Source organism: Cyanistes caeruleus, chromosome 18 (genome assembly GCF_971803275.1).
Source record: "Cyanistes caeruleus chromosome 18, bCyaCae1.hap1.1, whole genome shotgun sequence".
NCBI lineage: Eukaryota > Metazoa > Chordata > Aves > Passeriformes > Paridae > Cyanistes > Cyanistes caeruleus.
This window is the reverse complement of record NC_141718.1, coordinates 1411718-1427338: the sequence shown is the minus strand read 5'-3', so window position 1 is coordinate 1427338 and position 15621 is coordinate 1411718. Positions and strand designations below refer to the sequence as shown.

The following is a 15621-nucleotide window of genomic DNA, read 5'->3' as shown; positions in this document are numbered from 1 at the left end:
GTGTGTGAGAGAGATTCAGCACTGCCAGACCTCAGTCCTGTCTGCTGTGACAAACAGCAGGGCCCAGGAAGGGTCCAGGTGTCACTGCCTGTCTTGGGCAGGTGGCCAGTCCGGGTCTCTTCCAGCCCAAACCTTCTGTGATTCCATGAAGAAGATGGGGAAGAGAGTGGGGATTTTGAGCTCTGATCCCACCATTCCCTACTGAAAATGCCCATTCTGTAATAACCATCATTTACACCATTTGCAGGATTCAGAACTTCCAGGAGCGCTGCTCTCTTGGTGGATTTCAGGCGAAGTTGAGAAATATTAGTGGGGAAAAGGCGTGCCACCAGCTGGGATTTATAACCTGGTGAAAAAGCCTTGCTGGCAGCAGCAAGAGGGGTGCTGAACACTGTGGCAGCTCCAGGTGAAGCTCTCCAGTGCCCAGGAGAACATCTCAGCTGCTGCAGGGCCTGGAGAGCCCAGACAGCAGTGGAGGAGAATTACCCAGCACTTCATAAGGGCACGGAACTGGGTAGGAGAACAGGACCCAATTTGCAGGACAGCCAGATAATGAGCTCCAGAGAAGGGCAGTGACTGACCTCTTGGTTCTGTGGGTATTTTTTTGGCTGTGACAGAAGAGGTGGTGAGAAATCAGAGTGTTTGCTTCAGGGGCAAAGGCAACACTGCTGTTTGAGGCAGGAAGAGCTGCGCTAGGTGAGGAATGAACGGATTGAAGCTGACTGCTGAAATCTTCACTGAAGCTCCCTCCTCCTGCCTGTGCTGTCCCACCCCTGAGGCACAGATCCTGCTAAAAGCAGGGGGTTTTTGCTGAGCAAACAGCTGCAGGATTAGGCTGGTGTTTATTGCAGGAGCAGACATTGAGCCGTGCTTAGCAGTCCTGGGCATTCTCAAACCCGCTACAGGCAGCGCTGGAAATTTCCCCCCTTGGTGTCTCCTGATTTATTTGGCCAGCTGAAATAAAGGGAATGCTCTGAGAGTCTGCTCTGCTTGCAAGCTGGCAAGCTTTGCAGGGGTTTGGTGCAAAGCATTTGCTGCTGCTTGGATTGCCCTGGAGCTGCTGGCACAGATCCTGCCAGCATCTTCCATGGAGCAGGGAAAGTGTGGACACCCCTGCAAGGTCCGTGCCCACGTGAACAGCAAAGGTTTCAAGGGGAAAGAAATGATCTCTTGTTTTATTGACCATTCATGTGGGCTTTTTAACTTTGCAGGGCTATTCTCAATCAATAGCTCAGAGCCAGCATTAGTTGTACTCACTCTGACATTTACTTTGCACATAAGGTTTTTACATTTCCTTTATTTTTAGATTTGGATGGTTTTAACCTGAGATTTAGTGGCTTTTCGTTTTGGTTCTTTTTTATTATTATGACTTTTCTCTTTACTTTTTAATCTGCTTATACCTCCACCTCCTATGTGTTTCCCAAAATCCTAAACATGGGGGAGTTTTTATGAGTTTTGAAGTGATAAGCTGAAGCACTCAAGACATTTGGACTGCAGACAGGAGCTGTAGGTTTGAGAGTGAGTAGGGTGCTTTTATCTTTGTAAAAACCCCAAATCCAAGCATTTCCTAGCAGGTGAAGCCATAGCATTGTGTTGTTTCAACTTCACCTTCATGTAAGAGCCAATATTGGCAATTTGCATGAGGTTTTTGATATTTGTCCTTGAAGGAAACTGAAGAACTCTTTCCAAAGTCACTGACAACAGGCTTAGGCACCTTAAACTTAGCCCAAAAATCAGCTGGAGCTGTGTCAGTGTTCTGGTCATGGCAGGACTGCAGTGTGGCTTCTCTCACCTCACCAAAAACAAAATAATTTTCCACTTTCCTCCTGTCCTGCAGGGCTGGTGTCCTCACACCACTCCTTGTCTTCTCAGCAGGAACCAAACATTGCCATAAAGTTATTCCTCAATATACAGCAGGTAAAATGTTGGATTATTTTTACAGGGATTGTGCAGAGACACTTGAGCAACCTCCAGAGTTCCTTTCATCTCCTTGGCTGCCCCAGGCCTCATTCCCACAGCCACAGCGTGTCTGAGGGGCTGAGCCAGATGGCAAAAGAGAACTGGGCTTACAATGATCTTTTAAACGTTTTTATTGGTGCTGTTAACAAAAGAAATGTTTGTGCATCAGCATAGCTGCTCTTCATCTGAATGCAGCTCTGTGTCAGACCTGAGGAGGAGTTTATATCCCAGATCCCAGCTGTTCTTTCCAGAGGTGGCTGTTGGTGAAATGTTTGCTTCTCCCTATAAACCCCGTTATGTTTGTAATTGTAAAATACGTGTGATTACAGACATCTCTGCCTATCTGACTTCTTGAATAAATTCCAAAAAGCAATGAAGAAAACAGGGTCTTTACAAGACTTTTACAAACGCTCCATGCACAGTTTGAGCTGTGTTGGTTTTTAGCTGGTCTGAGCTGCTGCAAGGGCAGGAACTTGTTGGAGAACAGAAAGGAAAAGACAGGCTGCTCTTGTGCCAGAAACTGGAAAAAAAACCCCATTTATCTCCCCAGTGTAAAAGCAGCAATGCAATTTACCAGATCAGCCTGCAGTATATGGCAAATCTTTAATATTATCAAGTGGAGAACTTGATCTCTGGTGAGTGCTGCTGCAGATAGGAAGAGCCTCCCTGGGCAGGTGAAATTCAGCTCCACAATCATCTCCTGGTGCAGGGAAAAGTCGTGGCTGAGGCAGCACGGGCTGTACAAACCCCCAGCCCCAGCAAACAGTAGGTGTATATTTAAATTAAAGTCAAATATTAGAGTGTAGAAGAGGTCCAGGCAGACTCTGCTAGTCTAACAAGAACATTTATTTCTATTCCTCGTGCATCTGCAAAATAATTACCTTCTTCTTGAGGTTCCTGCACCAGCTCTGTGCACACATATTTACATGGCATGAGTGGCTTCAGCTTGCATTAATAGGAATTGCATGGCTAAAGTCTCCCAGAACAAACTGGAAATTTAATTTCAGTAAATATTTGCAGCTGGGATAGGATATTGTTTTCAGGAGGCTCCCAACACCAGCAGCACGGCTTTCACTTCAGGCAGAGTTTGTTGGGCTTTGAGCAGCTCTCTCCTGTCCAGTTCTGGAGACAAAAGCAGCAAAGTTGGCCTGAGTTAAAAGCAGGACAAAATAAACTGCTTTGGCTAAACCCTCAGTGGGTGCTGGCCCTCAGAGGTAAAGCTGTGCTTTAGGGCAAATTAAGTGACACTGGATTGAAACCATTCCATTTGTGGGTAACAGCATCTGCACAGAGCTGGAACACGTTGTAAATTTGCTCCTTTAGTTAATTGACTTTAATGTCCTATGGAGAAAAGGCCTTGGAGATTTTTGTTAATAGGTAGGCTGTATTTTCAAGATCTGTAAAAGCACCAAATTACATTTCTTCTTGAACTGTGAGTGGAGTTCTGTGCAGCTTATTTCTGTAGCTTCCACTAAATCAACTTCTAGTGCTTTGTAATTTGTATCCCAGGGAGATTTCTTTTTTTTAATTAGGGGTGTTGCAAATGTTTTTTAAATATAAATATAAATATAAATATAAATATAAATATAAATATAAATATAAATATAAATATAAATATAAATATAAATATAAATATAAATATAAATATAAATATAAATATATATAAACTCTTTGCAATGAGTATTTCAAATCCAAACCCAGCAAAACCGATTTCTTAAGGGTTGGGTTTTTTTTTTAACAGCAAACTAGCATCTGGCCCAAGAAGGTGATGGCTGTTTAGAGAGGGGTGCAGATGAAAAGAGACACACTTCAAGTGCTCAGAGACAATGTCTGTAATGTGGAGCTGACAGATCACTGATGAGATCAGTGCTCGCAGGCACCCTTGGAACAGGCTGCTGCTTTAACTCAGCTCCCTGGCACAGCCTCTCTCTCTGTGAAATGTAAATTAAATGGAATTCTGGCAACCTTGGCTCGCTCCAGAAAAGCATCAAACCTTCCAAGCAAGTTTGCCAAGCAGCAAGAAATAGGGTAAGATGAACTCTGAGAGATTTTCAGAGATGACCAAGGGGAAAAAAACACAATATGCAGCAATAGCTTATATTCAGCAGGACCTGTCTTAAGCAGAAAATGAGCTCCCTGCTTAATGAAGGATTTTAAGCTCACTGAAAACACTAATGAGGAGTTTAAAGGGAGCTGCAATTCACTGGATCCCAAACATTTTGTTGCATGCATGGAGACAAAACACTGGCTTACTGCCTAAATCTTGATTTTGCGGCTTTAAAGTGGAAAAATTATATCCTTTAAAAAAAAAAATAGATCAAAAAACCCAAAACCAACCGAACAAAAAACCAGAAAGAACTTGAATTGAGACCTGGCAAAGCAGATTTGCAAGCTTGTACTGAAAATTCAGACACCTCCCTCTCCTCTGCACTGACAATGAACGTGCCTTGCTCATTCTGGGCTTTGGAGAGGCTTTTGTGATGCTCCACATTTGTTTGCCATAGAAAACATGTTTCTGAGGAGAAGTACATAAACATCTCTAAGTGTTTTTGTGCTGAGATGGAGCCTTTGCATTTAAGATACCCCAAGGAATGGACTGGACTTGAATCATCTTTTTGTTGTGGTAAATACAGGCTGCCCACACCGTCCTGGTCCTGGAAATAAGAACAGGAGTGCTCCCTCTCTGCTCCTGTGAAACAATCCTTCCCTCTGGTCATTCCTCAGCTCATATTTATGAGCTGGGGCTGAAAAAGAATTCCCTCCAGTTGTTTTGAATGGATTTCCTCTTGGACAATCCAGCGGGGCAAAGTTTTAAACAGCGAAAGTAGAAATAAACAAGCACATAAATAAATATAACAGCAACTCCTTGGATCTGAATAAAACATCAAATCACAGAATGGTTTGGGTTGAAAGAGACCTTAAAGATTATCTTGTTCCTGCCCCTGCCCTGGGCAGGGACAAACATCAGGTTGTGTGAGAGGGACAGAAAGGGAGTTGTGGAAATGATGCTTTGTGGATATTGAATGTGGGAACATTTCCTGCAGCCACAGCTCGGGTTTTGGGTCTCTTTTCCCATTCCAAGGCTGGATCCCATCAGTTCCCTGCTCTTTTGCCCCAAATCCCATAAGTACCCCTTACCTGAACAGCTTTTGCACATTTTGCTCCAATTCTACACAGGCACTAAGGTTACTGTCTGCGTTATAAAGAGAGGGGAAAATCCCAAAATCTCAGAGCTGAACTTGGTTTTGCCAAAGTCTGACATTGTTCAGAGCTGGGATGTGGTTTAGCTGAGTTGAAGAGGGTCAGAACACAGGAATAAATTGAAAGTGGGAACATGAAGGAGTTCATGAATTCCTTTACAGCACAGATGGCTGTGGAGCACAAAAGCTTCATGAATATTCTCCCTTCTAGAACTTTCTTTGTGGTCATTTTGCCAACTGAGCTGACTTCAGACTGCCACCAACATTGGGAAGGAGAGAAATGAAAGTTTCCCTGAAATACCCAGCTAGTCAGACTCTGTAAGACTAATTTCTTTGGGGAATAGAAATCCTATTTTAGTAGCCTTTTCCCTAACAATTCCAGTTATTCAACGATGTTTCATTCAGCAGGTAATGATGGACACTTGTTTTACACACACAAAACCAAAAGGTACCACAGACCTTTACTTGGGGCTGAATGTCAATATTCAGCTAACAGGTGATGCATTGAAAATGCATTTCCAGTGGATTAGGTTCTGTAACTCAGTCATTTTGAAGAGCACAAGGGTTTTTCTTAGATATGTTTTCAGCTTACTGGCTGCCAACTTTGTCATAAAACAATTTATAACAAAAACAATTCTGTTTTATAATAGTTTTTCATAGCTGCTGTTTCAAAGGAGAAGGTAAAGGGACACAGTAACCACAAAACTACCTCCTGCAATACTTTGAAAAATGAGTTACCCTGTATTTCCCACCCTTGATGCAGAGGTGGCTTCAGGCTCAATAAATACAGGAGGGAGGGAAATTATTTCTGAGCAATGAATCCACAGCATGGGGGCACAATGAGTAAAAGTGTGACCACCCACTGCTTAATACCCGACTTGGAAGAGATAAGAGGATCCATGTGTTTGTCCTGGGCAATAAACAAGAGAAAAAGAATAATAATATTGGTGGTAAACTGGGCCTTTAAGCAGACAAACTCCGGGAGGTGTGACAGCAGAGCTATCACGTACAAATCACTGTGATGCCTTCTCTGAGCTGTAGGAAAAGCTGGTTTATTTCACAGGTTTTATTTTGGGAGGGGGACAGATAGAAAATGTTGAAGGAAGTGTGTCTGATGCTGCAGGTGTTTCTGCAGGGTGAAATCTGAGCAGCCTGCCCTGAGTGGGAGCCTGAATGCCCAATCTGGGTTTTCGGAAGGCACCTGAGGTCAGGGCATGAGCTGTGTGAGATGTGAGGTGGAGTCAAGGTGTGTTCTCAAAAGCAGAGGAATCAACAAAGCACAGCAGGGATGGGCACCAGGTGGGGGCTCTGCCTCAGCAGGGAGAGCCTGAGCTGCTACAGGAGGGAAAAGCACAGAAATACAAATGTTAAAGGATGGTAAAACACCTTCTCCCACCCCTGATGAGCTGCCACAGGGCTTTGTTCCACAGCTGCCCTCTCCTAAACATTTCCTGAGCCCTCTGCACTATTTCCCTGCTGCCTGGAGAAGGGGCAGGGGCTCCACTCCATCCCAGCAATGACAGAAACACATCTGCACGCTGCTGGGAGGGCCCACACAGACAAAGGACACGCTGCAGGAAGCGATGGCAGCTTCGAAATGGCACAAAAAGCTGCACAAAGCTCCAGCAGGATTTCCTCAGCTGCCCACCCAAGCCCTGCTTTCCTGTCTCACATCCCCTCAGTGATGGGAGCGAGGTGCAGCTGGAGCAGTAACAAAGCTGGATGTGTTCACAGGCCCACCCGCGACAGCGAGGATGAGGAGGATGACGAGAAGAAAGGCAAGGGCTGCACCCTGCAGTACCAGCACGCCTTGGTGAGGGTCCTGACCCAGTTTGTGGCCGAATCCTCGGAGTTTGGGGGCCAGCTGAGCTACCTGCTGGGCTCGGAGTGGCAGTTCGACATCACCGACCTGGTGGCCGATTTCATGAAGGTGGAAGAGCCCAAGGTTGCCAGGCTGCAGGAGGGCCGAGTGCTGGCTGGGCGTGAGCAGGGCATCACCACGGTGCAGGTACGGCTCACACACACCCTGGACAAAATTCACTGATCTCAGAAAGAAAACCAAGCTGAAAAAATGGCCATGCTAAAGAGAAAAGGAAGTTTGGATGGGTTTTCGTTGTGGCTATTTGTCACTTCCACAAAATGCCCTTAGGTGAAGCTTTTGAAGGGATTTATCCATCTTGGTGTGACTGGAACACAGGGAGGTTTCTCTGGCTGGGGAAAGAGGTGACAAGAGGCACACAGGCAGCTCCTTTTAACTTCAGTGGGACCATAGGAACATAACTGTTGGGAAATTGTACCAAGTATCTCCATGCACCTTTACATGATTGGTTAGTTTAGCCTTTAAAAAGGCTAAATTCTTTCTGAGAAACATAAAATTATTCTTTTTATGTTGCCAAAATCGATCACAAACCATGGGCACAACAATAATCTTCAGATGCCTTTCATAGTGTTTGTGTTCCCACCCAACTCTGTGTCCAAATTCATGCACCTTCCTTAATCAAAATAAAGGAATAGAAGCTCTGGGCTCTTCTCAGGGCCTACAAACACCTGTAATGTTCTGGTCACACTCTGGAGTCAACACAGACAGGGAATTTAGGGCTCAGCTCCCTTCAACCTGAAATAAACGGGATAGAAAGGTCAAGGGATTTCTGCCCTTCAAATGTCTCTTTCTAGAAGAGCAGGAAGCTCCAGTGCAGGGAGATGTGCTGCAGGTTTCTCCTGTTGCTTTAGACAAATCACACCTCCAGTATTTTGGGCTCAAACCAGCTGTTTCTGTCACCAGGATAAAGATGAGTCTCTCTCTGAGCATGCTGGAAACAAGGTCTCAGAGCAACTGGCAGGAGTGTTTTGGCATTGACAAATGCAGGCAGGCACCCAGTGGGATTTTCAAAGTTCTTTTGCAAGCCTCACTTTCATTTCATTCAGGTCCTCTGTCCCTAGAAAGGCAACAGGCCAAGTTCCTATCAGCCAGGCTTTGAACACTTATTTATCCCTCCCTGAGTTCCAGTGTTAATCAGTGTCTTACACTCTGTCCTGTGCTGCACTGCATTCACAGGCAGTTTTATAGACCCCACAAAAATGTCTTAAAACACCAACAAATCCCTTTAATTTATTCTATATGATATATATTTTGTCAAGATCAAGCTGCAATTTTGGAGTGATTTCTTGTTTCATTAAATTATTCTGCTAGATAATTTAGCAGCAAAGGAGTGAAATATTTCAGGGGAAACATCAGCTCTGGCCTGGACACGGATGTGACAAACCCAGGATTAATCTGGAGTGCTGGTTAGAGGCCAGCCTTGCTCTGAAATACTTCATGGCTGTTTCACACAAGGGGTTTCCTTTCTCTTCCCAGGTTCTGTCCCCTCTCTCGGACTCCATCCTGGCAGAGAAGACAGTGATCGTTCTGGATGACCGGGTGACCATCACAGACCTGGGGGTGCAGCTGGTGTCAGGCTTGTCTGTGTCCTTCCAAACCAGCAAAGGAAATAAGAGAGCCCTCGTTGCTACCACCTCTGCCCACGACATCCTGCGCACCCCCAAACAGGTACAAAAGAATACATCAAATTATTGATGTGTTCCCTCTGCTCTGCCAGAGTCATTTGCTGTAAATTTTAGGCAGCAGCTATAATGACCATGTGGCTGTGAAAAGCAGTCACTTCTCGTAGTAAAGTTCATTTTCCTGACCAACCCCACGGTGCCCAGAGCCCTTCACAGGGACCATTAATCTCTCTGGGGACCTGCACAGCACAGGGACAGGGATGGACGTGTCTGGGAGTGCACAGTGCCAAACAAAACATGGATGTGCCACAAAAACCACTTTTGCTGGGGGAAAATACAGCCAGGCTGGGCAAGCAGAGCTGGGAATGCAGTTCCTTAATTATCTCACAAAGTCAGCTCAGCCAAAACCACCTCTGGCTGCAGGTGCAGAAGTTTTTCACAACTTTTTTTTTTTTTTTTTGCTGAAAACTGATGAATTTGTGCTTACTTTGAACTTTATAGTCTGAGGAATTAAACAGCTTTTAATGAGACCACAGAGTGAATTCTGTGTGTGGTTTTTTAATAGATTGTATAGACTTGAGGTCCTACATCAGTGCACAAAAGTGTAACTATATTTTTTGCACTAGCAATTCGCAGTAAGAAGACAAATTGGTTTGGTCAAAACATAAGAATTGTGTTTTTTATGACTGTTGCTATAGTTCCCAGGAAAGACCACAATCCCTTTTGCCTATTGCAAGTCCAGAATATTTGAAAGCGTGACAGAAAAGACAAAATGCTGCACTGAGATGTGTTCTCCTCCCAGTTTGTTCCATGGGCTGGATGGGCTCACTGGCCTGACACATTCCAGCTCTGCTCTTTCTATTACATACAGCACTGAAACTGCAGCATTAGAGGAATTCTCCAAAAGAATTGGGGAAAAAAGTCCTTTATAAACCTAATTGACCGTGATGCTGGAAATATGATTATTTTCATCATGAGGTTCTGGCATTCAAAAGAGGCTTCTCACTTCAGACTGAGAAAAAAGAATCATCAGTTGTTTTTTCCAGCATTTTGATTAAATTTATCTGAGTGTTTCTTTGATAGTTCCTGAAGGTGAGGTAAATGCCTCAATGGTCTAGAGAACACAAGCCTGCAAGAAAATGAGGAGTAGACATTTCCATTTTCTTCAAAAAATACAAACCAAAAAGAGACCCCAAAGCAAAACTCAGAGTTTTTTTCCAGAGTTTAACAACAGTGTCTGATTTGTGCTCTCTCTCTCTCGTGTTTTCTTCCCCTCATCCTCTCCAGGAGGCCGTGGTGAGTGCCTGGGTTTTGTTCAGCGACGGGTCGGTGACGCCCTTGGACATCTACGACTCCAAGGACTTCTCCATCTCCATCACGTCCCTGGATGAGATGGTGGTGTCGTCACAGCAGAGCCTTCAGTCCCTCTGGCCCGTCGTGGTGGCCGAAGGGGACGGGCAGGGGCCTCTGATTAAAATCGAGATGGTCATCAGTGAGACCTGCCAGAAAACCAAGCGCAAGAGCGTCCTGGCTGTCGGGAAAGGAAACGTCAAGGTGAAGTTTGGCCAGAAAGATTTGGACCAAAAAGGGAGCAGCAACGACATTGATGACCTGGAGAAAGATTTTAAAAGCCATGCAGGCAACGCTATAGAGAAAGCTGCAGAACAAGAGAGGACAGCACAAGACTGGTCCAAAAACCACGAGGACGTGTCCGGTCCTGAGGACAATGCAAACAAAAGCACAACTTTCATATCTCCCGTTGATCAGGAGTCCCTGGAGGATGGGCAGCTTCAAAACAACCCAACTGCCTTCACAGGTTTCCCTACCCAAGTAGAAATCCCAGGAGAAAACAATCCCAGCGATCTCTCATTGACTTCCAGGGGATTGACAGACCTGGAGATCGGCATGTACGCGCTGCTCTGTGTTTTCTGCTTAGCAATCTTGGTCTTTTTGATTAACTGCGTGGCATTTGCTTGGAAGTACAGGCACAAAAGGTTTGCTGTGAGTGAGCAAGGCAACATCCCCCATTCCCATGACTGGGTCTGGCTTGGAAATGAGGTGGAGCTCCTGGAAAACCCAGTGGACATTTCGCTCCCGTCAGAGGAATGCACTACCATGATTGACAGAGGGATGCAGTTTGAAGAAAGCAATTTTCTCCTTAATGGGAGTTCTCAGAAGACTCTTCATAATCATATCCTCAGATCTTCTGAGTACCTTTGTGAAAAAGAAGTTAAAAGTGAACCTATAAATCCTTCTGGGCCAAAGCAGAAGCGAGTAAAGTTCACTTCATACACAACAATACTGCCGGAGGATGGAGGCCCCTACACCAACTCAATTCTATTTGACAGTGATGATAATATTAAATGGGTATGCCAAGATATGAATCTTGGTGATTCCAAGGAACTTAGGGACTACATGGAAAGACTGCAAGACAATATGTAAAACTACTTTCTTATGTTTGTAATCACCTTTATGCCTTCTGTTTATGGATGGTGGAGCAGTCAGTCCAGTCAGCAATAGGAACAAGACAGTCCAACCCTGGAGGTACTGAGATGATAACCTGATATCAGAGAGCAGGTCCAAGAGGCTGGCTGAGTTAATCCTGTTTCACCACAAACCAGGATGTGCCCCTAAAACAGCTCCCTGTAGGTGTTGGAGGTGTCACACACACGATGGCTGTTTTTTGTATACTGCCTGGTACTAGCAAAATGCTAATCCAACTGCGCTCCGGCTCACAGGAGACTTCATTTGTTTGCCATCTCTCATGATAAATGGTAAATCAGAAAAGAAAGGGATGTTTGTTTGCATTGATTTTTTCTAGTCGTCGTCCTTTGTAAAGCACAGTGGACATTTCTTGCTTACAGCCTGAGAGGAGGCTCACGGAAAAAGGGATCGGAATGAATCTCATTTTATTGCCTGTGTGCAATGCAGCCAAGTAGTCTTATTATTTTTTACAGATATAAAAACCCCCATGTGGTTAATTTCTTCTTATATTGTTTTGTGAATTTTATTTGACTTAGGGAACATTAAATATTTTCTTTGAAGGGGTTTTGTTTTTTTTTTTTTTTTGGTTGTACCAAAGTGTAGTACAGTAATATTTATAATGATTTGAGTTTTTTATTCATCTGCTTCAGCCCCCAGAGATACCTCCTTCATTGCTGGTTATCTTCCTCCTTTCCATATGGGTCGTTAGTATTTGAAACATAGAAAGGAATTAGAGCTCTTACTGGGAAAGGGTTGTGTCTTCTTACAGGGAACTGTAAATATAATAATAAACCCTGGAAAATAAAAATCAAGGAGTAGCCCTGGGTTCACTTTTGTCATTGCTAATAAGAAAAAAATAACCTGTAAAAAAAAAAAAACCCTGCACATTCTTCAAAGGGAAATGCTTTGCTGAAACAGTAGCTTGGCTGACAAGACATTTTATTGTCTGAGTGAGAAAGTCAAATGTGGCATTGAAACGTAAAATAGGGAGGAAATTTCCCAGGAAATGAGCAAAGCTTGGAGTCACTGGCCCTCTGTACCAGTGAATCCACTGGTGGTAGAGTTCAGCAGGCCAAAGAAGTTCATTCTCAATAGCCCCAGAACTTATCTAAAACATCCCTGGCCACGAAGCCATTAAAGAGAAAAACTTTCCACCATGGTTCATTAAAAAGAAAAGACATGTTTGTGTGCAGTCACACAAGGAACTATCCAATTTTATCAAGGGAAACATGCTGGAAGTTCAAAGCTGCCATTTCATGTGTATCACATGTATTTTTTTACTGAAGGATGACTGAGATAAGTTGAAAATTACAATTAGGAAAAACCTGAATCTACAGAATATTTAAAACCCCCCCAGTAAAGCACACGTTCTTGTGATGGATCCTGTGCAATAACCACAAGAGCCAAATGACAGCTGCCTTACAAACTGGAGTTCCCATCTTTTAGGTAGATCAAAGCAAGATTTGAATTTGTACTTCAGTGGTGATACTCAAACGAAGCAGAAAATTGGGAAATTCTGCGTTTGGGTCCTAATTCACAACTGGGAGCATATTTAATGTAACTTGTGCAAAATACAGGAATTTTAACACTGAGATGAAAAGTGAGGACACCAGGCTTACATAAGTGAGTAGAGACTTACTTTTGCTGGCAATGAAGTGCACAGGGAAGGGATGGCATCTGTTCTAATCTAATTTGGAGGAGAGAAAATAATAGAGCACAGATTCTGTTTCATAAGGGATGCAGCACTTGTGTGTCAGATGAAGTCTTGGGTTGTTTAACAAATGTTCTCTCCCCTCTCAATGATCCAGGAAATAAGAAAAGCTGAATTCCTACAGTGATCATTGTAACTAACAAAAAAACCAAACCCTTTTGTAGAATTTAACTTCTCTTCCCAATGTGTTATTTTGTATTTGGCCCAACCAGAGAGCAGAACAAAAAAAACCCCCTATTTACTGTTGTTTGCACATTATAAACTGACCACAAATTGATTTAGTCTTGAAATCAAACCAAGCTGCTGCTGGCAGGTGCAGAGGGCAAAGAGCCCAGCTGGGCCTGAGTGCAAACCTCTCTGTGTGCTGTGGTCTCACAGCAGAGCACGGAGCCATTTCCTCATGGAAACCTTTCCTTCCATTGCTCTGAGCTCCATTTCCTCATGGAAACCTTTCCTTCCATTGCTCTGAGCTCCATTTCCTCATGGAAACCTTTCCTTCCATTGCTCTCAGCTCCATTTCCTCATGGAAACCTTTCCTTCCATTGCTCTGAGCTCCATTTCCTCATGGAAACCTTTCCTTCCTTCCCTCTGAGCTCCATTTCCTCATGGAAACCTTTCCTTCCTTCCCACTGAGCTCCATTTCCTCATGGAAACCTTTCCCTCCATCCCACTGAGCTCCAAAAACCCCAATCCCCAAATCTTGCAATGAGGGGGAAAAGAAAGATCTGCAGGTTCACAAATTTTCTTTTTCTTTTCCATCACGTGTCATTACATGAAAGCTCTTACATGGAAAATGGCAATACAACCATGGAAAAAAGCAATATAAAAAAAAGAAAAGAAGTGGGAAGAGAGAACTCTCTATTTTCAGTAAAACTGGGCTAACACCAATAAAGTGGAGTTATTCTGGATTTATCCTGGTTTGAGCATTTACGCTGCATCTCGTAAGATGAAAGGAAAATATATTCAACATGTATATATTTGATGCAAAATAGCTCTGATCAGTTCCTTTTAAATTAAATATCTCAAATTTTAATTTCAAAATGATGGCATACTCTAAATTTAAGTAAATTAAATTCTGAATTATTTTAAACACCCCCCCCCCCCCATTTTCCCATTCACCTAAATATTTTTCAGTGATGCTGTTAAATACAATATTTTATTCATGGACTATAGAATATTCCACTTTGCTGTTAACTGAACAGCATTTACACATTGATAAAAGAGTCTCTGCTTTTGAGAGAACAAAGCAATGGTAGCCAAGTGATCAAAAGGCACAAAATGTATGTATGTAAGTATGTATGCAGGAAAGTAGAATTGCCTGAAAAATAGGAACTGTTCTGTCCAATTAATTAGCATTAATTATGCTTCAGTAGGTGCCTAGGGAAGCAATACCTGTAATTTAATACCAAACAAACATCATCTCTTATTTTGGGCGTGCATAGAGAGCACCTTGGGGGCTTTGCTGCTCTCGAGGTGTGAACTCATCCCTGGGGGACCCCCAGGAACAGCCCCGTGAGCACAGGGGGCAGGGATGGAGCCCTGAGCCCCTGCCAGCCTGAGCCGGGGGGCAGAGAGCAGGGAGGAGCAGCTGGAATTCTCAAATGTGCAGAACCTTTTGTTTCGTTCATCCCCAGTGCCCAGCTCTGGGGCTGTGCCCCTTCCTCACCCCTTGGGGACCCTGCCCCACTCCTGGGGATGTCTGGGACCCTTCCTCACCCTTTAGGGACCCTGCCCTACCCCTTGGGGACCCTGCCCCACCCTTTAGGGACCCTGCCCCATTCCTGGGAACAGCTGGGACCCTTCCTCACCCTTTAGGGACCCTGTCCCACCCCTGGGGCTGTGCCCTTCCCATCCCTTAGGGACCCTGCCCCATCCCTTAGGGACCCTTCCTCACCCCTTAGGGACCCTGCCCCATTCCTGGGAACGGCTGGGACCCTTCCCATCCCTTAGGGACCCTGTCCCACCCCTGGGGATGGCTGGGACCCTGCCCCACTCTCCTCCCACGTTCATGTTTGGAGCTGCTGGTTCTTAACTCATCTTGGGGAATGTACAACAAGACCTTACAGCCATACACCGTGCAAAGAGTCCATTATAAAATGGAGAAAACCCTTGTGTTGCAAGGTGGAATTAAACCCCTACGAATGAAAAGCTGATTTTTCATAGCGGATGTGCTCTTTTATGGAATATAAATCATGTGCACTACATTGAAATACACGATAGTGTATGTAATGCATACATTAACTGCTGAATTATAACACTGGATATGTATATACATCACACCCCAGATATTTATACAATATAATAAGTCTTAGATGTATAACATAATGAATTCTGTACAAAATAAACTGTAAGTTAAGACAATGAAACAGAACTTTTATATCTGTGTAATTTGTATGCTGATTAAGTTATTCAAGCTTCAGTTTTCATCTTTTAATGTGCCCTTTAAAAAAGATACTTATTTTCTATAGGCAGATGTCTGAAATAAAGACTTGAGTCTTGAGAAGAGAGGCAAATGAAAGACTGAAAGAAACAGATTTTGCTGGAGAAATAAACCTAATGTTCACGTGGTTGCTTTTTTTTTTTAAGCCTGCCTAAAGGATTTTGTGTTTCTGCTGCTCAGGGCGAGCTGCTGGCCGGGTTGAGGGTGATGTGCCCCTGCCAGGTGAGCAGGAACCAGCAGAGCCAGCAGTGTGGGCATTTCTCGTGTGTCTCCTTCCCCAAAGCAACACAAATCCCTGCATTTCACAGCCCAGCGCTCCCTCCAAA

At 44.0% G+C, this 15621-nt stretch overlaps 1 protein-coding gene across 5 annotated transcripts in view; it reads left to right on the top strand.

Moving 5' to 3' along the window:
- The window catches only part of TMEM132B (transmembrane protein 132B), a 210754-nt gene extending 195522 nt beyond the window's left edge, over nt 1-15232 (top strand). For all 5 annotated transcript variants that reach the window (XM_086856500.1, XM_086856499.1, XM_086856501.1 and 2 more), the window contains 3 exons: nt 6894-7167; nt 8515-8706; nt 9948-15232. In XM_086856500.1, coding sequence (XP_086712626.1) covers nt 6894-7167; nt 8515-8706; nt 9948-11102 — 1621 coding nt within the window. In that variant the 3' untranslated portion in view covers nt 11103-15232. The remainder of the gene's footprint in view (nt 1-6893; nt 7168-8514; nt 8707-9947) is intronic.
- The last annotated feature ends 389 nt before the right edge of the window (nt 15233-15621 follow it).